Below are 24,693 nucleotides of genomic sequence, written 5' to 3' on the forward strand. Positions count from 1 at the left end.
CTGTCTCACTGCACCCTCCACGCTCCCTCCCTGCACACTCCACACACTCTCACTGCACACTCCCTCGCCTCCACACACTGCACACACAATCTCCCTGCACACTCCACACACTCTCACTGTACACTCCACACACTCTCACTGCACACTCCCTCACCTCCACACACTCTGCCTACACACACTCTGCCTACACACACTCTGCCTACACACACACACTCTGCCTACACACACACTCTGCCTACACACACACTCTGCCTACACACACACACTCTGCCTACACACACTCACACTGCCTACACACACACACACTCTAGCCACACACACAGTCTAGCTACACACACACTCTGCCTACACACACACACTGCCTACAGACACACTCTGCCTACACACACACACTCTGCCTACACACACACTCTGCCTACACACACACACTGCCTACACACACTCACACTGCCTACACACACACACTCTAGCCACACACACAGTCTAGCTACACACACACTCTGCCTACACACACACACTGCCTACACACACACACTGCCTACACACACTCACACTGCCTACACACACTCTGCCTACACACAATCTCCTCTCCCTGGACACTCCCCTAGCTGTTATACCACCTCCATCCACGCAGTCTCCGCCCTTCGCCCCCCGTCTCTCCCCTCTCTCCTCACGGCTACCTCATCCACTGCCTCCTCCTCACTCTCGTGGCCGCCTTCAGCATGAGTGGGAGCGCTGGTGCAGAGAAGAAGGCGGTGGCTGCTGCTGCTGATGATGGTGCTGATGGTGCTGATGTTGATGCCCATGTAGCCGCTGTTGCTGTTGGCGGTGCTGCTGCTGCTGCTGTTGTTGCTGCTGCTGATGGTGTTCATGGTGCTGATGGTGTTGATGGTGATGATGGTGGAGACCGTGTGTGGGAGCCTCCACCCAGAGTTCGGGAAGGAGCTCACATCCCGGACATGAAAAGCTACCAGGAGACGTACAGACGTTCCGTGACGCAGCCTCAGGGTGAGTGAGACACAGGGGGGGGGGGGGGTAAGGGGCACGGGTTGGGGGCTGGAGGGACAGGTTACACCGAGGATGTACAGGGGGGCACCACGTGGAGAAGGTGACCAGAGGGACACGTGGACGAGGATGGTACACGTGGTGACTGGGGTATTCGGAGACGATGATGTACTGCGGGGCACAGGGAGGACTCGGACACTGCGACTCATAAACCCTGAACGGTGGCACGCGCAGAGCTTGAGACTCGTGTATGTAATACTGGTAGGAACCACCTGGTTCAACCAGCCCACAGGGGATTATTGTGTCCGTCCGTCGTGCAGGGAGGGTGGGGTGGGGCTGGGTGGGGAGGGAGGGAGGGGCTGGGTGGGGATGGGCTGGTCATCCCATGGTGCCCTTATAAAACTCAACGTTTAACCTACTCACGCCGGCTTGTACCCGCCCTCACAGTCGGGCATATTTGCGGAATACACCACGCCGCCGTTGACCATGGCCGTTGACCGAGCAACCCAACGTTCCTACCAGCTCCCTCTGCAGGAATGTGTTACTGACATCACAATGCCCTTTACCCAGTAGAGCCATGAAGTGTTAATGTGTGATCAAGGTGGGACTGAAGTGTGGTTAAAGTGTATAAAGTCATAAGGTGTTGGCAGAATAGCTCTCTCCCTTCCTGAACCATGTCTCGTGTGACTTCACGCTATTTACTGCTCACCCTATAACTTTTCTCGTCCACTTTCAATGAGCTGTCCACTACTGGGCAATGTGTTTTGGCGATGCTGCTTTGGCAGCAATGTCCAAGTTCAATTAAACTGGATTGATGTGCTATGAAGAAGGACCGTTGCCCGAAACGTTGCCTATTATTTATATATTTAATTTCATAGCCAAGGTGTTATCTTGGCCGGGCGTGTAGAGTTGTTTGTCCAGCATTGTGCCAGGTAATGCAGCGTCTACTGTAGTGAGAACAATTTAATCATGTTTATTCCTCTAGGCATTGGGATCTGTTGGTTAGGATTCGTCTAAAATTAGCTACCTCATTATGTTTCGATTTAAAGCTTTCGTGACTGCAGGGATTCGTATTCTTGGTTCTTTCGGTAAAGTCACGTAGAAGGGAAATAATAAACTAATAAAAATAAAACAATAAAATTCTCAAGGAAACATTTCTTGCTGTGGGTTTCACACCTGACGATGTTTGCTTGTATTGCAATCGAAACGTCGTGAGAATTTAATTGTTTTATTTTTATTATTTTATTATTTCCCTTCTACGTGACTTTACCGAAAGAACCAATAATATACTTAATTATTGTCTTGGGTTTTGCCTAAAAAATTATATTTCCTCCTATCGTCTCTTTCTCCAAGTCGTCATGACTTCAAAACGAGTACTACCACATTCACGGCGGAGTCAACAGTTGGTTGTTCTATGAATAGATTCGCTCCCGTCATGGGAATGTGGAGTTTCGGCCACTGCCTCAGCAAGACTGCTGCCAGGAGATGAGCTCTAATACCTCAATGCTCATTTGAGGAGGAATGCATTTTGACTTAAAACCATCTCAATCCAAGAAACGTGGCTACTCTTATCTAGCGCAATGTTGGTAGTGCTGTCTGTTGCTGGCCGCTAGGCGGTTTGGGCATTTCGGCCTGTGCACAAAAACCGTGATGTAAAAAAACTATCTCTCTGTGGCTATATTGAAGTGCAATATGCTTCACAGCAGCCTGTGAATGTATGAATTAGTACATATTTAATGTGCGGTTAATGTGTGGTTACGGCGTGGATAAAGTGTGCCGCCGACTAGCATGGGAGAGTACGATCAAAACATTTCTAAATTATTTGGTTGCTACTATAAATTACCACATGATGATAATATTAGACATGTCAGTGGGCTATCATGTGTTGTCAGGTCGCCTCCGAAAAATAGCTGATGTCTCATTGGACTTTAGTTGGTAATATAAAATGTTTTGTTTCATTTCTCTGCGATGCGAATAATTAATCTACGTCGCACTCGCACGAAAACCGAATTTCATGACTCTGTCTCCTCGGGGTGGTGTTCGTACGGGACGAGACCGTTGACGGAATGGCAGTGAAAATGAGAGAACGCCTCCCAATAGGAGATGGAACCGTGATAACCAGTTCACGTATCAGTTGCTGGGATCAATCGCTCCATTGCAAGAACGTGACACGTGGTGGTGGTGGCGGCGGCTTGGGGAGACATTCATCCAGCAGCGGATTGGCAAAGTCCTATAATACACGTGGTTTATTTCCAGAAAGGGTAAAACCTATTCTTATTCTTGATTTGAAGCTTTCGTGACTGCAGGAATCCACACTCTTTGGTTCTTTCGGTAAAGTCACGTGGGTAGAAAATAAAATAAATCACGACGTTTCGGGCGCAACACAAGCGTCTGCCATCAGGTGGGAAAGCGTGGTCTGTTGCTGATGCAGACTGTTTTAAAGGTCCCTATTATTTTTTAATGCTCACCCCGAGCTATAAATGCTGTGATCGTGCATTGTCTTTGTGCTGTTCCCCTTTTGGCGTTTTTTGGTCTGACACTGGTAAGACGAGGCCCTAATGAAGACTGTCTCAGGCGTAGGCCAATCAGTTTCAAAGACAATGCCATATTCTCAGAGCATGTTTGTTTGCATGTTCACCACAAGTACTCATCGTGATTAATGCAGACTTGGTCCCATTTCAAAAGGTTTCTTTTTGGTGTTTCAACATCTCAACGCCTGGTTTCTTGCCAGAAAGGGTAAAACCTATTCTTATTTTTTCATATCTTGTGTCTTACCATGGCCAAGGTGGTAGACTGGGTTGTGATTATCGTGTATGGTTCCTATTCATAATCGTCCGCCGTGGTCAATCCACTGCTGGATGAAGGTCTCCCCAAGCCATCACCACATCTCACGATCCTGCTATGTGACTATCCACCCAGCAGCTGCTGCTGCACACAAACTGAATTCATCACTCCGTCTCCTAAGATGTGCGTCCTCTCGGACATGTTCCATTCCTTGGCTTCCACTCCATTATTATTCTTAACTATCGGCCACGGTTAATGCGTGGTTCAGGTGAGCTTATGATGATGCTAAAGTGTGGTTAATACGATAAGGTGTGTATTACCCCGTGGTTAAGGCGTGAGTAAATTGTGGGTTAAGGTAATATGGATAATTATAATAATTAGACATTTACACAATGCGCTATCATGTTGAAATATCTCTACCGTGCAGACAAAAAAGGGCTTGGGGTATATGTGTGGACTGGATTGTGGTTGAGGTGTGTGGTTCACTTGTGGTTGCAGGTGTGGCGAGTGCGCTGTGTATTTCTGTGCTTGGGTGAGTTTTTTGGTGAGGCTTGCTGTGAGGTTGAGTGTGGTTACTCCGCTGTGCAGGAAGGCGTTATATTTGAGTACATTTTGGATTGTTGTTATCGTTCTAATCGCACGACGATATCAAGAAGGAAAGTGCTGTGTCCACAGACAGTCCGCAGTAGTTTCACAGTAGGGGGGAGATGGATGCTATGTGTTTCACCATTGAGTAATTTTCCGTGTAAGTTTACGAGTTTGGAAATGTTTGGACCCTGACACAGGCACACAATGGCCTACTCTTTTACAGTGACATCTGGTGTGTTATTTAAACTTGCATTGCGAAGGAAACAGCGCGTAGTATTTAATGGTTAATACGCACCGCATTATTTACCAGGGTGGCCTGCCGGATTCGAACCACGAACTTGCGCAACAACCCGCAAGCGGATGCACTATCGCTGGGGCCATGTCATGGCCAATAACGCGAGTGTGTTTTCACATTGGTAGTTAGGGGAACGGACTGGCTTGTGTTTCGACAATGTAAACCAAAGATTAGGATGCCATAATCCTGAGGATAAGATTAGATTTCAGTGAGGCTGACACGAGGGGTTACACCTCTTTATCTACCTGGATATCCGGAATGGGTTTCAAGACTCTTTTTTTAGGAGGGTCCTGCTTACATTGGGGATGTTTGGACCAATTATTTTGGCTTCGTGTGGTCAAAATCTGGAGTAACAGGAGAAAGACACACACACACACGAGTAACGCTCATACTCCGCACAGATGGATGCAAGAATCCATTGTTGTACCACCATCTCATGGCCACTGCACTGCCCACCACCTGGCACTCCCAGGCAAGTCCCCCATCCAGTGGTAACTAACCAGGCCCAAGCCTGCTTAGCTTCCGAGATCTGATGAAATCGGGCGCGTCCCAAGTGATTCTAGTCACAGGCAATTTGTCTTTTTTTAGACCGCAAATATGGAAATCGCTTAAGTCCTTACATTTTTTAAAAACATTCCCTTATCTTATTGTGCTGTCGGGTGTCATTTCATGAGAGACAGGCATATCCGTTCGGAACTTTGCAGTCAGGACTGAACTGAGTTGCCAACTTGTTTTTATGCAGCGGTTCTCAACCCTTGGACAGCTCTTGGTGGGGGGGGGGGCAGGCTGCGGCATGGATGCCGTGCAGGAGAAATTTTGAATGTGCACGGGGGAATGTCATCGTCGCGTTGTGGTGACAAAACACAGATGCACAATGTACAATGTGTAACATGTCTCTTAGACAAAACACACTGATATCAAGGCTACGTACTGTGCAAAAGAAGTTCTACATACATAATACATAGCACATGAAGCACATGCCTCTAAACACAAAACACAGTAATTTAAAACATGGCTTACTAACACAAAACACACATACATAACATGAAACGCATGCCTTATGGACACAAAACACACAAATAAACAATATGACACACATGCCGTACTTAACATAAAACACACTAATGCACAGCATGCAACACGTGCCGTAATGTAACACAAAACACACTAATACCCGACACGTTAATGCGTGCCTTACCAACACCACGTCGACTCGAGGCGTTGACTTGTTTAACCCTCTCTCTCTCTCTCTGTCCTGTGGCCTGAGTAACTTGGTGTTGAGGAGCCATGTGGACCAATGGCCTTGATTGTCGGGGGGGCCCAACTATACCTCAACGGTTGAGTTTTGAAGCACCGTGCAGTTGCTGCAACAGTGGAAGTTGCACGTTTATAATCTTTTTACAAGACCGCCCAGGTTTATTTGCCTGCCGAGATTGTAAAGTAGCTTGGAGATGGCTCTGAGTTGAAGTTCCTTATTATCATCGTCATCGGTCGTTATCAATCCGCTGCCGGATGAAGGCCTCTCCTCTCCCTCGTCTGCTATGCAGGAGTTCGTGGGTTCGACCTCTGACCCTGACGGATGCCTGTTGTATATCTGGAGTCCGTGTATTCTCTGCCCCTGGTGGTTGCTTGGATTGTTCTCCGTACTCGTCCGCTTTTGCCCTCCTCCGCATTTGGAATCGACGTGCGTTTAGATTTCTTTGGCTGCTGCTACTATTGACGAGCTATTATACTGGTAGGAACCTCCTGGTTACACCAGCCCACAGGGGATTATTGTGTCCGTCTGTCCGTCGTGTGCTGGGTGGAGAGTGGAGGGTGGGGAGGGGCTGGGTGGGGAGGGTGGGGCTGGGTGGGGAGGGGCTGGTCACCCCGTGGTGCCCTTATAAAACTCAACGTTTAGCCTACTCACGCCGGCTTGTGCCCGCCCTCACAGTCGGCCATATTTGCGGAATACACCACGCCGCCGTTGACCCTGGCCATTGGCCGAGCAACCCAAAGTTCCTACCAGCTCCCTCCGCAGGAATGTGTTGTGCGACCGGGTCGCCTTTGCAAAAGAGCTTGTTGCTGAGTGGGCTTTAGCTGGTAAATAAAATAGTTTTAGTTTAGTTGTATCTCTCACTGCCCTGCGATACGAATAATCCATGTCGCACGCGCACGCTGACTCATTTTCATCGCCTCATCTCCTCGGGGTGGTGGACGTACTGGACGAGACCGCTGCTGGAATGGCAGCCAAAACGAGAGAATTCATCCCAAAAGGAGATAAAACCGTGACAATGGGCTCACGTAGCAGTCGCTGGGATCAATTGTTCCATTGCAATATCGTGAGGGGTGGCGCCAGCTTGGGGAGACGTTGATCCAGCAGTGGATTGGCACTAGCCGATGATGATAGGATTGTGGAGTTGCCACCACTGGCTCATTCCTGTAAAAAGCAAATTAACGAGACCATATTTCCATAAGGAGCTGCTAATTTGGTGTTAACGTGCACCCGCATTGAGATGGAATCGTTTCAGTTCTGAACCGGAGCTCATTTCCTCGGATGCAAATGGATTCGCCTGAAATATCATCAGTCTTTTGGCAGCTGAGCAGTCACGCAACGTCTGCTGTAAATGTAGTTTTGAGCGTGCCATACTTCATGTTGCTGAAGTGAATTACACAACCACTTAGCAATAGGCAAGGCGCGTTAGGCCAAGCCGCTTCATGGTGCAGTGGTAACAACTCGTGCCTCACACAGCAAGCAGAACGTGAGTGAGTGTGTGGAGTTTGTAAGTCCTCTACCCCCCCCCCTGTTCGGAATGGGTTTCCTCCTGGTTCTCCACTTTCATCTCCTAGCTAACAAAAACAAAATCCGCGTAATGTAACTGGCATTGGTCAAAACATCCCAATTCTGAAAAAATGACACTGCAAAATGTCTCGGTTTGGTATGAGACACATAGGCAGAAACATTTGCCCCTATTCTGAAAGCTTGGCAGGACCTTCCTGAACATCTGTGAAAATGAGCTTCATAGCTAATCAGATTCCTCCAGTATAAATAAATACTCTGATTCCGATTCTTAAGTGTCAAAGTGAGGCTATTCCTGGGTAACCAAGCATAATAATAATACCAATAAATGTACTCCAAATAAAAGTGTCTCCCTCTTCAAATGAGTATTGTGGGGGGTGCCCATTTCCTGGTAGGTTTGAGTAGTCCGTGTTTGAAATTCCACATTCCCATGACTAGTGACGGTCTCAATGTAGGATTTCCACCGACGTGGCACTCACTTTATCAGTCCCGGAGAGATGGTTCTGATTTTAGAACCCTGACTAACTCAAGACCTTCAAAATTGTAGTTTAGGGTTGGTAGATCACCTAATGCTTGGCAAAACTCGCAAGGCATGTGGCCTGGGTTAGTACAGCAAGCGGGGTTCATTAACCCATCTGTGTGGACCTTGAGCGGCTTTTTTTTTCCTCCCACCATATGCGTGAGCTTTCACTGGGTGCTTTCAATGTCTTCCGGCGTGCACAACCACTACCCCATCGAGATCAGTTTGCGTGTTAACCCACCACCCCATCGAGATCAATTTCACGTTGATTTTGTTGAGCCCGCTAAGAACTTGAGAGACCAGCAGGATGAGTCTGATTTTGCAAGAGGGGACCTGGGTTGTCACCAAAATAACAGAAACACATTTATTACTGGTAGGAACCTCCTGGTTACACCAGCCCACAGGGGATTATTGTGTCCGTCCGTCGTGCATCCAAAAATGCGAGGGGTGGGGCTGGGTGGAGAGGGGAGGGGCTGGGTGGGGAGGGGTGGGGCTGGGTGGGGAGGGGCTGATCACCCCGTGGTGCCCTTATAAAACTCAACGTTGAACCTACTCACGCCGGCTTGTGCCCGCCCTCACAGTCGGCCATATTTGCGGAATACACCACGCCGCCGTTGACCCTGGCCATTGACCGAGCAACCCAACGTTCCTACCAACTCCCTCCGCAGGAATGTGTTTTTAAAGAGCAACGAAGCGAATATCAATCGGCAAAAACAACGGCGTCACATGCGAGATTGAAAACGCCGCAACTAGCAGCGACTGACGTCCGAAACGTTCCTCACTCCCCCTTCCTCTTTCACCAGCGTGCACTGAGCTTCGCGGTGAAGTATGGTCGAACAACCATCTTGACCAACACAGCGTGTGCAGGCCTTCAACAGGGAGCAGAGCAGACCGCGGAGCTGAAAATTATTGTAATAGGTTTTTACCCTTTCAACTGGTACAAAAATTGACACCTTTATACAAGGCATCATGTTTGTAATAACCACAACACAAGCAGTCAAAATGCAAATAAAAAGAAACAACTCTGATGATGATAATGATATGCACTGTCCTTGAAGTTGATTGGTCCACACCCGAGACAGCTTTTTTTAGAGCCTAGTCTCTATATCAACTTCAAGGACAGTGCATATCATTATCATCATCAGAGTTGTTTCTTTTTGTTTGCATTTTGACTGCTTGTGTTGTGGTTATTGCAAACATGATGCCTTGTATAAAGGTGTCAGTTTTTGTACCAGTTGAAAGGGTAAAAACCTATTACTATATTTTGCCACTGGTAAAGGAGGTCTCATAGTCTAATTCTTATTATTTCCTTTGGTCGTAAACTACACAAGGGGTAAAAATGCAACACGTCAGAGCTTGGGCATTTAAACTTTTAGCTGTGCATAGTTTTAGCATTCCAGCCTCCCAGCTGATGTCACCTGCGGTTTGGTTGCCGACTCTCCGATCTGCACGTCACACTCGGCCTTTGGCGCCTCTTTCGAGTGATCTGGAGCGTGGCTTTTTTTTTCAGCGCGCCTTTGTGGTTTTTCAGCTCTTGTCCGGTTTGTTTTTGTTCACTCGCGACATCTCTCCTTTGTGGTACAGGAATAGATAAGCCCCCACATTTTTATGTTGTCGTTGGGGGTTTTTCAACATATCTGAAAACGACAAGGAAGTATCCCCCCCCTCCCTCCCCCCCATCATCGGAGCGGTGGAATAGCGCAGGGACTACAAAAGCCGCGAGTTCAAAACGAGACTCGGAAACCTGTGAAGCGCGAACAGCACTTTGCGCGTTATCCAGCGAAACAAAAACAACATCGCCATATCCTTAAGAAGTTCATTGTGGTTCTTGTCTTAGATCATCATAAAGGTCAATTTTGACCGACTGACAGCAGCAGTGATTGGGCCAATTTCGTCAAAATTGGAGCTCATCAGCGCAGTCCAGTCACCATTGTTCACTGCTGCAAAGTCTGCTTCTGGGAACCATATATGCGTTGTGGTCCTAATAGTCTTATGTTGATGATGTTTTTCTTTTGCCATTGACGGATTTCATTATTGTTGGCCTTAGCCAAGATAATGGGCCCTGTTGCGTGGATGTGGGGGACTCGACATGGATGGATGTAATCTGTCGCATCTCCGATTATAATCGGAGACGCGACATGAATAATTTCCAGAGGCAGACTGTGCAACTTTGAGCACTGTTGACTATACCATGCTGAAGAGCCCTAATCAGCTGAAACCAGTCAATCACAGTTGCCTATCACTGCTAGTGCCGTCATTCGGTCACGTTTGCTCACAATTAATTTGATGGTGACCTTAAGATCAGAGGAATCACAATGCAGTTCTTCAGTAATCGCTGATGGTTTTGTTGCATAATTCGCAAATGGCCGTGTGCTCTGGATACTTTCTGGGTTTAGTTTGAAACTCATCGTGGGGTTTTTTTCATCATTTACAGGTTTCTAAAAGCAGACCGTAGGCCTCCTTCACGTGTCTGTCCCTCCACATAGAATTTTTTTTTTAACACATGTAGAGTTTTGCATAGAGCTGGGACCGATATCTAACAGTTCACCAGCATCGATCCCAGCGAGCTTGACGCTTCTGATGAGACGCTGAATGTCGAAACGCGTCCAAGGTTTTGCTTGTGTTGAAAAAAAAACGCCGTTTAAACTACGCGCTCCCAAAAGAAAAGCCATGTGGCTTATGGGATGTGGTGGTAAAAACTCGTATATTTATTATGTGGAGGGACCGATATCGGAAGTATGTGTATTGTCTGCTTATCTAATTTCTTGCTTCGTATTATCCACGATGACGCTGATGAATATTGTCTGGCAGGGTTTGTTCCACAAATGAATAGTCTCCTCTGGACAGCAGGGCCGCACTCTGCAATTGCATTCGTTTTTTTCTAAAGCGCCGCATCACTTATTTCTCCCATGCCAAGACAAAAAATAAATATCTCCTGTATAGCTTTAACAGACTGTTGGGGCAAGTGCTGTTAGCGAGGGCGTAGGTGGCTAGCACCACGCCCGACTGCCTTTGTCTCCCGAGTGGAAATGTTTACAAATGGCACCAGGCACTTATTTGAGGCTGAGTCGACGTCAGGCAGGCCCAGGACCGATTCATATATTCGTCAGTGGGGTTAATGGCCCTGAACAGGAATCCAACTCGGGTCAGCGGGTTCGTAGCACAGCGCAATAATCGCTTCCTCCCACCTCCCACTCCTCCTTACTCCACCCCCCTCTCCGCCACCCTGGTTTTGAGTGGTCAGACTTAGCTGGTTAGTACAGGTTGACAATTCAAGCTCAACTCCAGCCCCGCAAGTGATTTCTACGGGTTCTTTTCAATAACGATCATTATCGTATTGCATAATCCGTACAGATTTCGTTACAAAACGCCTTGGGTTGCATTGTTGTTGCTGTGCTCGCGCCCCACCACGGATCTCCCCTGTTAAATAGCCGTGAAACTGGCTGAACGGGATCAATCTGTGTGCAAATAAAATAAGCTTGACATTTGCAACGAGCACCACGCATTATTCACACGGAGGCACGGGAAACCACAGGTGAAGGCATCCCGAACCAGTGCGCCCATCGAATGCCCGTGCTCCGTGGCCCTATAGTGGGACGTCTTTTTTGGGCCAACTCCATGAATGAGTTTATAGTAATAGGTTTTTACCCTTTCAACTGGTACACAAACTGACACCTTTATACAAGGCATCATGTTTGCAATAACCACAATACAAGCAGTCAAAATGCAAACAAAAAGAAACAACTCTGATAATGATAATGATATGCACTGTCCTTGAAGTTGATTGGTCCACACCCGAGACAGCTTTTCCTAGAGCCTATTCTCACATGGTGTTGGACCAGATGACGCCAAAAGGTGTACAACTCAAAAACAGCACACTATCAGAGTATTGAGAGCTCGGGGTAAGCATTTACACTATGAGACCTCCTTTACCAGTGGCAAAATATAGTAGTAGGTTTTTACCCTTTCAACTGGTACAAAAACTGACACCTTTATACAAGGCATCATGTTTGCAATAACCACAACACAAGCAGTCAAAATGCAAACAAAAAGAAACAGCTCTGATAATGATAATGATATGCACTGTCCTTGAAGTTGATTGGTCCACACTATATTTTGCCACTGGTAAAGGAGGTCTCATAGTGTAAATCCATGAATGAGTGTTGATGCATGCGGAAAGAAAGGCCACAGTGCCTGGAAACGTTTTGAGACGTATTGCACCCAATCGCATGCAATTAGTCTCATCTCATACATTTGAAAGGGCTCACCCAGTGTGAGCTTGTCTCTGTGCAACACAAGGTGCCTTCTTCTTGGTTCTTTCGGTAAATTCACGTAGAAGGGAAATAATAAAATAATGAAAATTAAACATAACCAAATACAATTCTCACGACGTTTCGGCCACAACGCAAGCAGCCGTCCTCAGGTGAAGAACAGGTCTGTCGGAAAGACAGCGTCTGAATGAACACCACCAGGCTTGGCAGCGTATATTTAAGCCGGGTTAGGGGAGGAAGGGCACCATTAGTGTCCACTTGCAGGCACCTGGCCTGCAAGTGGACACTAGTGTGCTGGTAGGGCGGCGGGCGGTGGGGGGGTGTGCGATGAATCCCGCTGTGTGTAATCCTCACGATCCTACATTCACACTTGTAGACGCTGTACCGGGTCCTAGGTTGGAGAGAGGGGAGACCTGCAGGAAGATACATTTGGATTGCTCCATTACGGACTCATTTTTGTGTGCTCTCAGGGAGTAGAATGGATTTGGGGGGGCCGTGCCTTGCAGGTATACGGAGTTGGGGCGGGAAGCTCACAGAAGGTTGGAATAAATGGATGAATTTCACCTGTACTCTTTGGTTTTTCGGTAAAGTCACCAAAAAAAAAGAGTGGATCCTTGCAGTCACAAAAACTTCAAATCTAGAATTAATTTCACCTGATTCGCTCGTGCAAAATGAAACCCAATCCTGGCCTCTCCTGAGCTCTGACTGGGTTGACTTGCACCGCTCACTCATCATCTCGTTCATTCATTCATTCACTCACTCATTCACCCATTCACTCACTCATGCTAATGAGAGTCTATCCTGGTCGATTTGAGTTCTTACCTGGTTACACAAAATTAACTTCGACTTAACCCTCTCGTCGCTCGTTATCTTACTCATTCATTAATTCAGTCACTCATGCAAATGAAACTCCATCCTGGTGTCTTGAGTTCTCGATTGGTTACACAAAATAAAACTCTCCGACTTGACCTGTTGACCGCAACATGCTTGTTATTTTCATGACACAATCGCAAGGATTGCGTTTAAGTGAAACCCACGTTGCTTGCGGCCATGAATTTGTTCTTGGGCTTTGATGCATGCACGCACGCATGCGCGTGTGTGGGTGGTTGTGTTGAGTAAAGCGACATTCTGCGCCGAGTGGTATTGATGCTGTTCATAGTACTGCGCTACAAACTCACTCACGGCCAACACCAGTGATTATCTGAACCGTTCCTGGGACTCCCCTAGGTCGATTCACCTCCAAATGAGCACCTGTTGCCATGTGCAAACATCACCACTTGGGGAGACAAAGGCGGCCGAGCGTGGTGCTGGCCCACCCACCCCACCTCGTGTGCCGCGCCGGCTTTCATAGGTGCTACTCGCTAACAGCACTTGCCCCAACAGTCTGTTAAGGCTACACGTTGGATTTCTTCTCTTGTTATTCTTATTTTTACTCCTATTGTACGTGACATTTGTGAGGTTGGCCACGTCATCGGGTGCCTCAAAGGGCTCATTCCGCGAGGTTTTGTGCCGACGCAAATATTGTCAAGATGGGAGGCGCCTAAGCAATCCTTTACCGCCGTCCTCGCTCGATGTCCAATCGCGAATGCGCACGCACTTGGGAAATAATTAAAAGGTAAAGGCGCAGCCCTGCAATTGCGGCTCTCGCCACCAAATGGCAGAAGGGGCCCCCTCGATGGGGGGGCGGGGAGCTGTAGAGAGCCCCCCCTCTTCAAAGGTTGCGATGAAACGGAGGTCATCGCAGATTGTTTACAAACTATACAAAATATCTACTCAGGTGCAGTACCAATCTGTGTTTCTAGTCTGTGCTTCTAATCCGTGCTCCCAATTCGTGCTTCCAATCCGGGCTTCCTAATCCGGGCTGCTTCTTAGCTGCACTCCGAATTCCCACTCCCAATTTCCTGCTCCTTATCCGCATGCCGAATCCATGCTCTCAATCCGCACTCTTTATCCGCGCTTCTAATCCTCGCTCCTTACCCGCACTCTCAATCCGTGCTCCCAATCCGTGCTCTCAATCCGTGCTCTCAATCCGTGCTCCCAATCCGTGCTCCCAATCCGTGCTCCCAATCCGTGCTCTCAATCCGTGGTCCCAATCCGTGCTCTCAATCCGTGGTCCTAATCCGTGCTCCCAATCCGCACTCCCAATCCTGGCTTCAAATCTGCGCTCCCATTTCGCCATCTAAATCTGCCGCCCCAATCCGCGCTCCCAATCCAAATTTAGTGAAAAACCAATGAATGGTAATGTTTCTTTGTTGGTGACCGGCTGAGACCATAAACTCACTAGACTTGAGAATCAAGTTTTGTTACAGCCTGATCGCTTTATAAGTCTACGCATCTCTATGTGGGTCTATCTGTCTCTTATGTGAGGCTATTACTGGTAGGAACCTCCTGGTTACACCAGCCCACAGGGGATTATTCTGTCCGTCCGTCGTGCAGGGAGGGGCTGGGTGGGGATGGAGGGGCTGGGTGGGGAGGGAGGGGCTGGGTAGGGAGGGTGGGGCTGGGTGGGGAGGGTGGGGCTGGGTGGGGAGGGGCTGGGTGGGGAGGGTGGGGAGGGGCTGGGTGGGGAGGGTGGGGAGGGGCTGGGTGGGGAGGGTGGGGTTGGGTGGGGGGTGAGAGGGGTGGGGCTGGGTGGGGAGGGGCTGGTCACCCCGTGGTGCCCTTATAAAACTCAACGTTTAACCTACTCACGCCGGCTTGTGCCCGCCCTCACAGTCGGGCATATTTGCGGAATACACCACGCCGCCGTTGACCCTGGCCATTGACCGAGCAACCAAACGTTCCTACCAGCTCCCTCCGCAGGAATGTGTTAATCTCTATACGAATCTCGACATGAGTTTGTGTATCTGTATGCATGTCATTGGTAACCGGTCTCAGACCATTAACTCGCCACTTGAGAACCCAATTTTTTATCGGAGGCATCTGAGATTAATTTCCTGACCGTGGCTACCATCAGTGTTCAAGTGATTTCAAACCAGCTCTGCCCGTGGCTCTCCTTTACAGCACTTGTCCGGACGATCAGCTAAACCTACACTGGATTGGGATCTTTGTCACTGTGTGCAGAGTACTGGGCGGAGGTGGCGAAGGACTTCCACTGGGAGACCCTGCCGACGGGCCCCAGCCTTGAGTACAACTTCGACCCTGGGCAGGGCCCCGTGTCCATCAAGTGGATGAAGGGGGCCACCACCAACGCCTGCTACAACGTGCTCGACCTGAACGTCCACCGGCACAAACTCGGCGACAAGGTCGCCTTCTACTGGTGAGCGGCCGCCGGCAAAATACCGGTGCCTAAAACGCTCCGGCGCACGGTGACTTTTTTGCACGACATGCGACCGGGTCGCTTCCTGCGGTGAGGCTCCTCTGGCCTCGCGAGTTCTCAGTCCGCCCCGGGGTTGGCTCAGTGGGTGGTGAGCGAGCGAATCGCAGTTACCGTCCACAGCCCAGGGGAGTGGAAATCGGTGCCAGGCCCAAGGTAGCCATACTCTTTGGTTCTTTCGGTAAAGTGACGTGCTGTGGTTGTCCCACCTGATGACGGACGCTTGTGTTGCGCCCGAAACGTCGTGATTTATTTTATTTTATATCTACGTGACTTTACCGGGAGAACCAAAGAGTATGGATCCCTGCAGTCACAAAAACTTCAAATCTAGATAGGCCCAAGGTAGCGGCGCATTTAGTCATGCGAGTTGATCGACGCGGCAGCCCCACTCTTTTCAAGTGGTTATCGCACGATTCGCGGCGATTGCACACATGGTAAAAATTGGAACCCGTTCAAGTGATGCCACCTCGGGTGGTACTGATAAGTGGGATATCTGGTCTGGGTACGAGTTTATATTCTGGTGCGGGGGAGGGGGGGGTTGATTCAGCCCATCATCCTTCGGGGAGTTGGTAGAATGAGTACCACTTTGTGCAGAAGTCAACAGTGGTGGTGCTATGGTATGTGTTCTTTTCAAGAAGTGCTGATAGTACAATTGGAGCTGGTGATTAAAAAAACCAAGAAAAATTAAACAGGAAAAAACTCAAGAGGAATGATGATTATGACGATTATGATGATGACAATGATACCCAACCTGGATATTTTTCCCATCTCTGTTGTTGGACGTCCTATGGGACATGTTTCCCTCCTTTGGTTGCCACTCGTTTGTAAGTCTCGACCACCGGCCATCAACTCCTCTTGGAGATGGTGTCCGGCCCAAACCAAGGCCCAAACCAAGGCCCAAACCAAGGCCCAAACCAAGGCCCAAGCCAAGGCCCAAGCCAAGGCCCAAGCCAAGGCCCAGCCAAGGCCCAACCAAGGCCCAACCAAGGCCCAAGCCAAGGCCCAAGCCAAGGCCCAAGCCAAGGCCCAAGCCAAGGCCCAAGCCAAGGCCCAAGCCAAGGCCCAACCAAGGCCCAACCAAGGCCCAACCAAGGCCCAAACCAAGGCCCAAACCAAGGCCCAACGTTTACTTTTATAGTTACATCGCGGAGAGAGATGGCGACGGCTTTGACGGGGGAGGCCTTCTTCCAGCAGAGGATAGATCGCGGCTCGCGATGATGATAAACCTTTGCGTCATGCGTCAGTCTGTGTGACCACTTCCACCGATGCAGCCAGTTCAATGACGTCAGAAACAAAACCAAACAAATCAATATTTTGACACAGCCCACCGCGCGAGGTTATTTTTATTGTGCACGTTGTGTGTGTGCGCTCGCATGGTTATTTTAGTGATTGAATGCGCGTTGGGGTCGCGTGGCCAAGAAAGTGCTCATCAATCAGCTCAACTTAGCAGATTAAAATCTCCGCCGGCAATCGCCCGAGCGAGGTCGAGCGAGGCTTGTAATTTCCGGGAGTGGTGGGGACGAGCGAGTGGGCGAGTGGGCGGGCGAGCAAGCGGACCGATATTCCATCCATCACGGCCGTGGTGGGCGGAATTCACTCCACGACCGCTCCTCTTCTCTGGCAGAGTTAATGTTGTCGATAGTCGTCGTAAATATTATCTCTCGCACCTACGTACGATGCGAAAGAAGTTCAATATACACACGTACATGATTAGTATCCGGTCGGTGTGTGTGAGATTTGTAATTGACAGTAAATGTATTCTATTTGAAACAAGGAAATGTATTTTATTTAATATCGATTATGGTAGTGCACTGTGTTAAAACATGTTTCAAATGTAATTCTCATCAGCCCCCCCAAAGGTGTAAACAAGTCCAGTCCTCCAAACCTTGTCATCCACTCTGTCTCCCTTCTGGCCTCTCTTTTTAATGGGCTGTTAAACTTAACTAAAACAAATTTATTTTACCAGGTAAAGCCCACTGAGCTATTACGCTGTGTTTCAGAGGTGGCCCGGCCACACGTGATAGTCAAGTGACTTATAGCGTATGTGGGAATATATAGGAGCAGCCAAATAATCAAAATGTGGAGTAGGGGGGGGGGGGCAAAACCAGAGGAGAAACCCTGAGAACGATCCACGTGATGACCACGGGAAGAGAGAGAAGACGCGGATTCCAGATATACAACAACAGGCATTGTCAGGGTGCGGCATCAAACTCACGACCTCCTGCGTAACAGGCGTGGGAGATAAAATCTCTTCGCCAACGCGTTGCCTGTTATATAATTTTTTACCTTTAAGGTCACACACACGCAGTGTTGTTATTTAAGAAAATGTTGGATTTACTTGGTCAGTCAGGCACATCTTAGCTTTGTCGATTTAGTAAAACATTTTTTTTGCTGTGTACATTATCTCGCCTGCATCGTTCACGCACATTGCATTTGGTCTGCAATCACTTCCTTGCCGAGTAATTGTCTCAATGCTCCTTTGGTCTGGGTGCCTTGAGGTGTAATGCATTCGAGGTGTGGTATGAATAATTAATGTTGATGTTGAATATTATATTGACACGGAGAGATAGATGCATGCTGCCCACTGGCAAATTACACATGTACACACATGCAAACTTACATGCACGTATGGACACAAATGCACAAACGTGCAAAGACGCGCGCAAACACACAAGGGGACAAACACAGAGGTAGTGCACACAGGAACGGGCAGAAAACAAAGACTCCCCATATAGCCTGTAACAGACTGTTGGGGCAAGTGCTGTGAGCGAGCGCCACTTTGAGGCCACGTGAAGTGTCGAAGGATCGCTGACACGAGGTCATGGGACAGACCCAGGTGTACCGTGGTTTGACTGGCTTGAGATGACTCGCTAGCGCAGCGCTTTGCTCTTTGTCATGAGCGTCGCTCCTCCGCTGTTGGAGGGCAACTGCCTCCAACTGCACAGTCGCGTGCTTCACTATCCTCCTCCATGCACACACACACACACGTACATACATGCATACAAACACACACGCCTCGGATTATCACGGTTGGCTACATATGGTGCGAAAGAAGTTAAACATATATACATAAGGGCATTCAAGCACGATACAAAGGCAAAGCTCCCCCGTATAGCCTCAACTATTTTTTGGGGCAAGTGCTGTCAGCGAGCACCTATGAAGGCCGGAACAGCACACTTGGGAGTGGGGGGCCAGCACCACGCCCGGCCGCTTTTGTCTCCCCAGTGGCGATATTTTCACACCGCACCAGGTACTCATTTGGGGCTGACTCGACCTAGGGGAGGCCCAGGACCGGTTCATATAATTGTCACTGGTGTTGGTCGTGAGTGGTAATCTAACTCAGGTCTGCGAATTCATAGCGCAGCGCAATAACCACTACACTACCGCTCCCCACTCACACAAAGATCCCCCGTATAGCCTTAACAGACTGTAGGGGCAAGTGCTGTTAGCGAGCACCTATGAAGGCCGGAACGGTACACGAGGGGGTGGGTGGCCAGCACCACGCCCGACCGCCTTTGTCTCCCCAGTGGCGATGTTTACACACCGCACCAGGTACTCATTTAAGGCTGAGTCGACCTAGGGGAGGCCCAGGACCGGTTCAGATAATCGTCACTGGTGTTAGCCGTGAGCGGGAATCGAACCCGGGTCGCCAGGTTCATAGCGCAGCGTGCTAACCGCTACACTACCGCTCCCCACTCACATAGACACACGTAAACACATACAAACACACACACACACATTCAGAGTGCATACAAACACGGAGCCACACTCGTGCAGACCCACAGGGAGCCCTGGCTGGTAGGCACGTGTGTGTACATCCGTGCGTGCGCGTTTGTGTGACGTGGCAGTCGTGTAGCGGTTAGTGTGCTGCACTATGAACCCGGCGACCCGAGTTTGATTCCCGCTCACGGCCAACACCGGTGACCATTTACTGAACCGGTCCTCGGTCTTCCTTGGGTTGACTCAGCCTCAAATGAATACCTGGTGCGGTGTGTAAACATCCTCACTGGGGAGACAAACGCGGCCAGGCGTGGAGCTGGCCACCCACCCCCTCGCGTGCCGTGCCGGCCTTCATAGGTGCTCGCTAAGCCCACTTGCCCAAACAGTCTTAAGGCTATACGGAGGAACTTTGTCTTTGGTCCTGGCCATGAATTCCAGCGACGTGTTTGTGCTGTCAATGTCACCCCGCTCCCCGGACTACAGCTGGATCCGGGCAGCGCCCAGACTGGCTCACACTCGGGGTCACGAAGGGCAAGGAGGGGTACGGGGGGGAAGGGCAGGGAAAGACAGAGAGGCCGAGTCAGTGATTGACACATCGAGAGAGACAGACAGACACACAGACAAAGGGAGACAGAGGAATAGATGGACAGGTTTACAGAGACACTGAGAGTGAGTGACAGATGCAGAGACGGATAGAGAGGATGATAAACGTACATCTTGAGAGAGACAACAACAACAACCGCCATTCGCCACTAAGTGGCGGTGACGTCACCACGACGCTTGTGCCAGGCCAAGTGCACCTTGAGGCCACGTGAAGTGTCGAACGCCCGCTGGCAGGAGGTCACGGGGCAGACCCAGCAGGTGCCACGGGTCGACTGACCGAGATGACCGAGAGAGACACACAGACAGACACACACGGAGGACAACCGATCATTAAATATGCAAACAGATGTCCACAAATTTAGAGAGAGACTGAGAGATGGATAGACATATGCACAAAGAGACAGATTTCCTGTGACAATCCAACACAGAGGCAGACAGAGACACACACACAGATACATACACACACACACAGAGACGAAGACACAGGCAGAGAGGCTGAGTGCGCATGTTCACGAGACGGATATTGATATTGATTCTGCAGCTCACGTTTTTTTTTTTGATGAATTACAGTGCCGCACGTTTTTCTCCCAAGCCGCTGCCTTGAATCGCAAATATTCGTTGGTCGTGGAGGTCTGTATCGATGGTGCCCTCAGCTCTCAGCCAGTTGAAATCGCTTTCAAGAGGTCATCTCAGCCCATCATTATCATCTATCCAGGGTCGTTAAGACGAATACCACTATTTGGAACATTAACACTGGTCGTCCTATGGACAATTATTTTCACCACTACCACGGTAATGTGGAATTTCCAACACTTGCCTGTTTGAGCGAATACTGTTCGGTTAAACAGCCCCCCGAGAGCCTACATGGCACGGGGGAGGTCGGGGGGGGGCATTCATCCAGCAGTTGATTGACAGCTTAACATTGACATAATCTTCTAATCGCTTAGAGACGACCCTTGCACTCTGCTGCTGTTGTTGATAGCAGTTCGATGTATGTAGGTGTATTGAATTTATTTTGCACCGTGCATACCCAACCGTGCTAATCGGAAGTGAAGATGAAGGACAATCTGAATTATACAGGAAGGAACAACAGTTCCACACTGCCCACCAGGGATTATTTGTCTGTCTGTCGTGCATAGCCACGCCCTCGATTTGTATTTCATAGAGCGCTTCGGGCAGGCTCGGCACCACGTGATGCACCGCCCCACGCAGCTTGCGCCGCGTGACACGGATCGCACGAATGCGCTGTCCAACCAAGTTCCTACCTGCCCACTCCGAAGGAGCGTGTTTTTTGGGGGGGTCTACAAATTTTGGAACTCTTTTGGATCAACTTTTTACCTCCACACATCTGGGGGGGGGGTCCACTTTCTATAACTTTTAGATTCAGGCCTTCTGAAAGGCTCTTATTCTTTGCTCTTCTAATTTGGTTGATGGACGAATGGACAAATAGAATGCCGAACTTTTATAATAGATGCAGGCATCAGGGTTGGGATCGAACCTACGATCTCCTGCATATAAGGCAACATAGTTAACATCTCGCCACCGGGGTGCCCTTCTTACATACATCCCATCGGCCACATGGCATTCCTTTCGAGTGTAGACATTTCAGCAGGATTGTGTTGCACACAATCAAAACTGTGGACTGGTTTCATCATTCAGTGCCTCGTGAGCAGAGTCGGCCTTGCTTGAGCCAGTGGTCCAAGAAGAGCAAAACTGTGGACCGGTTTCCGCTTGATTTGGACCAATGCTGCCCAATCTGCATGGAGGTTTCTTATCAGGTCATTTGTTGACCGGGCTAAGACCATCAACTTGCTACACTTGAGAACCCGATTTAAACACAACTCAATCTGTCTGAGTCTGAGTCTCTATGGGAGTCTAATGGGGCTCTATGTGAGTCTCTGCTTCTTTATGTGAGTCTATGGGGCTCTGTATTGAGTTTATGGGTCTTTATGTGAATGTATGGGGTTCTGTGAGAGTCTACGAGGCTCTTTGTGCATCTATCAGTCTCTGCGTGAGTCTATGGATCACCGTGTGAATCGACTGCTCTCTACGTGAGCCGCTGGTAACCGGGCTAGGACCAGAACCCGTGTTCACTGAGCTATGAAGCATCATCGGATTCCTCCAGTGTAAATACAGATTCTGATGTTTAATCAAAGGCAGCTGAAACCCGGATTTGACCCAGGATCAGTGTCTCTGACAGGGCCATTGAGGCCACTATGAGCCCCTTCAGCATCAACCGGCCACATCTACAGTTTCCTCGTCAAGACCTTTAACCGTGTTTGCTCTGTTCTGAGTGGGGGCGTGCGTGTTGGTGTTTGTGTGTGTGGGGGGGGGGTGCGTGTTTGGGATATTTCAAGTGTGCTTTGTTTAACCAGGTGAACATTCAAGAGACAAGGTTAGTCAGTCTCCTTTACAAAAGCGACCTGCGTCTTTGTATAACCACTTTGCAAACCCTCCCTCCCCTCCCATCCCATTCCTCAAGATACTCCTACAATCGTCTACAATTCAGGTTTGACTCCGTGCTTTGACGTACATCATCATTCGTGGTTTATTATGACATTCGATTACATTTAATTATCCAGGCGTGGTTCTGGCCACACACCAACCCCTTGTGCGCCGTGCTGGCCTTAAGGGGTGCTCGCTAACAGCACTTGCCCCAACAGTCTGTCAAGGCTATATGGGGCATCTTAGAAGCAGTGGAGTGGCTGTAACCGCACCACCGTGCCAATCCGGCGACCAGGGTTTAATTCCAGGCCACGGCTAACATCAGCGGCGAGTGATGTCTGAACCGGACCTTAAAGATGCTGGTAATCATTCGTAATAGGCATGAAGTGGATTTTTACTTGGCCATAGTGCGTCAACCAGATGCGGTTTTGAATATGAATAATAATTTGGCCACCTTAACTGGATAAGGGCAGTAGGGTGGCGCTGCGGTCAACATTTGTGCCTCGCAGCAAGAAGGGCCTCGGTTTAATTCCCGACTGGGGCGCCTTTCTGCGTAGCGTTTGTATTCTCCCCTTTTGTTCAACATGGGTTTCCTGCAAGTTCTCCGGTTTCCTGCCATTGTCAATACAAAAACACGTAAAATGTAACTGGCATGAGCCAACACATCACAACGCTGCAACATCACCTGCAAATTATTCATTTGGGATGGCGGCAACATCGCCCCCGACTGCGAAAACTTGGCAGGACCACCCTGAAAACGAGTCTTGAGACTCGGTGAGGCTTTCCCGGGCAAACAAGCTTAACAATTTTAACAAAAATAATCAAGGAGAAATGCTCATAAAACACCACCTGCGTCATAAAGTAGTGCCACTTGCCCCAACAGGTGTGTGAGGCTACGTGGGTGGGCTTTGTCTTTGTGCACAGGGAGGGCAATGAACCGGGGGACTGCAGCCAGATCACCTACAAGGAGCTGCTGGACCAGGTGTGCAAGTGCTCCAATGTGCTGCTGTCACACGGTAAACAAAACGCACGACACGCTTGGCCCCGTGCGTCTCCTGCCCATGAGTCACTTTGCTGGCGCGTGTGCGCATGCGTGTGTGCGCATGCGTGTGTGCGCATGTGTGTCATGGGGAGCGGTAGTGTAGTGGTTAGCGCGCTGCACTACGAACCTTGCGACCCGGGTTCGATTCCCGCTCACGGCCAGCACCGAGTGACGATTATCTGAACCGGTCCTGGGCCTCCCCTAGGTCGACTCAGCCTCAAATGAGTACCTGGTGCGTAAACATCGCCACTAGGGAGACAAAGGCGGCCGGGCGTGGTGCTGGCCACCCACCGCCACGTGTGCCGTGCCAACTTTCATAGGTGCTCGCTAACAACACTTGCCCCTACAGTCTGTTAAGGCGATACGGGGGATCTTTGTGTGTGTGTCTAAGTTGGAAAAGTACGGGGTACAGCGGGTGCATCTACCAGTCATCTCAGTCAGCGAACCCAAGGCACCTGGGTCTGTCCCGAGCCCTTCCTGTCAGCGAGCCTTCGACACTTCACGTGGCCTCAACGTGCACCTGGCCTGGCACAGGCGCCGTGGTGACATCACCGTCACTTAGAGGCGAATGGCAGGTGTTGGTGTGTCCGTGTTGGGGGAGCGGGAGTGTAGCGGCCCGAGTTCGATTCCTGCTTACAGACAACACCAGTGACGGTTATCCGAACCGGTTGTGGTGCTCCCCGAGGTCGACTCAGCCTCAATTGAGTACCTGGTGCGGTGTGTAAACATCGTCACTCGGGAGACGAAGGTGGCCGGGCGTAGTTGCTGGCCACCCACCCCCCTCGTCTGACGTGACGGCCTTCGTAGGTGCTCGCTAACAGCCCTTGCCCCAACAGTATATTAAGGCTATAAGGGGGATCTTTGTGTTTCTGTGGGTGAGCGGTGGCACTTTGCTGTTCCCTGCACTCGTAGCTCCATTGCCACTCTACGGCTATCGGTCCTGGCTGCCCGAGTTGAATTCCCGGCCATAAATAACGTGATCAGTGAGTGGTGTTTGGACTGGTCCTGTGTGTTCCCCTGAGTCGACTCGGCCTCAAATGAGTACCTTGTTGTGCGGTCGCGTGTAAACCTCAGCACTGGAGAGACACAAAGGCAGCTTTGGCGGGGGAGCGAGCTCCGTGTCGGTTTTTAATAGGCGCTCGCTAACAGTTCCTCTCAAACAAATCTGCCAATTACCCTAAAGGACTCCCCCCCCCCCCCCCCGTACCTCAGAGGCGCCTCTCCTTAATCCGATTTTTTTCAAATCCATTTTGTTAAAACTTTGTTTTGCTAAAAAGTATTTCCTCGTTGCTGCTCCGTGTTTCTGGAATCCCCTTGGCCGCTCA

General features: G+C 49.6%; 1 protein-coding gene across 2 annotated transcripts in view; it reads left to right on the top strand.

The window, feature by feature from the left end:
* The first annotated feature begins 544 nt into the window (after positions 1-544).
* The window catches only part of LOC144940635 (acetyl-coenzyme A synthetase, cytoplasmic-like), a 55,072-nt gene continuing 30,923 nt past the window's right edge, over positions 545-24,693 (top strand). The window contains exons 1-3 of one of the 2 annotated variants that reach the window (XM_078866892.1): positions 545-1,008; positions 15,306-15,501; positions 23,251-23,342. In XM_078866892.1, coding sequence (XP_078723018.1) covers positions 723-1,008; positions 15,306-15,501; positions 23,251-23,342 — 574 coding nt within the window. In that variant the 5' untranslated portion in view covers positions 545-722. The remainder of the gene's footprint in view (positions 1,009-15,305; positions 15,502-23,250; positions 23,343-24,693) is intronic. The other variant, XM_078866893.1, reaches the window with a different exon arrangement.

The sequence above is a fragment of the Lampetra fluviatilis genome, chromosome 23 (genome assembly GCF_964198595.1).
Source record: "Lampetra fluviatilis chromosome 23, kcLamFluv1.1, whole genome shotgun sequence".
NCBI lineage: Eukaryota > Metazoa > Chordata > Hyperoartia > Petromyzontiformes > Petromyzontidae > Lampetra > Lampetra fluviatilis.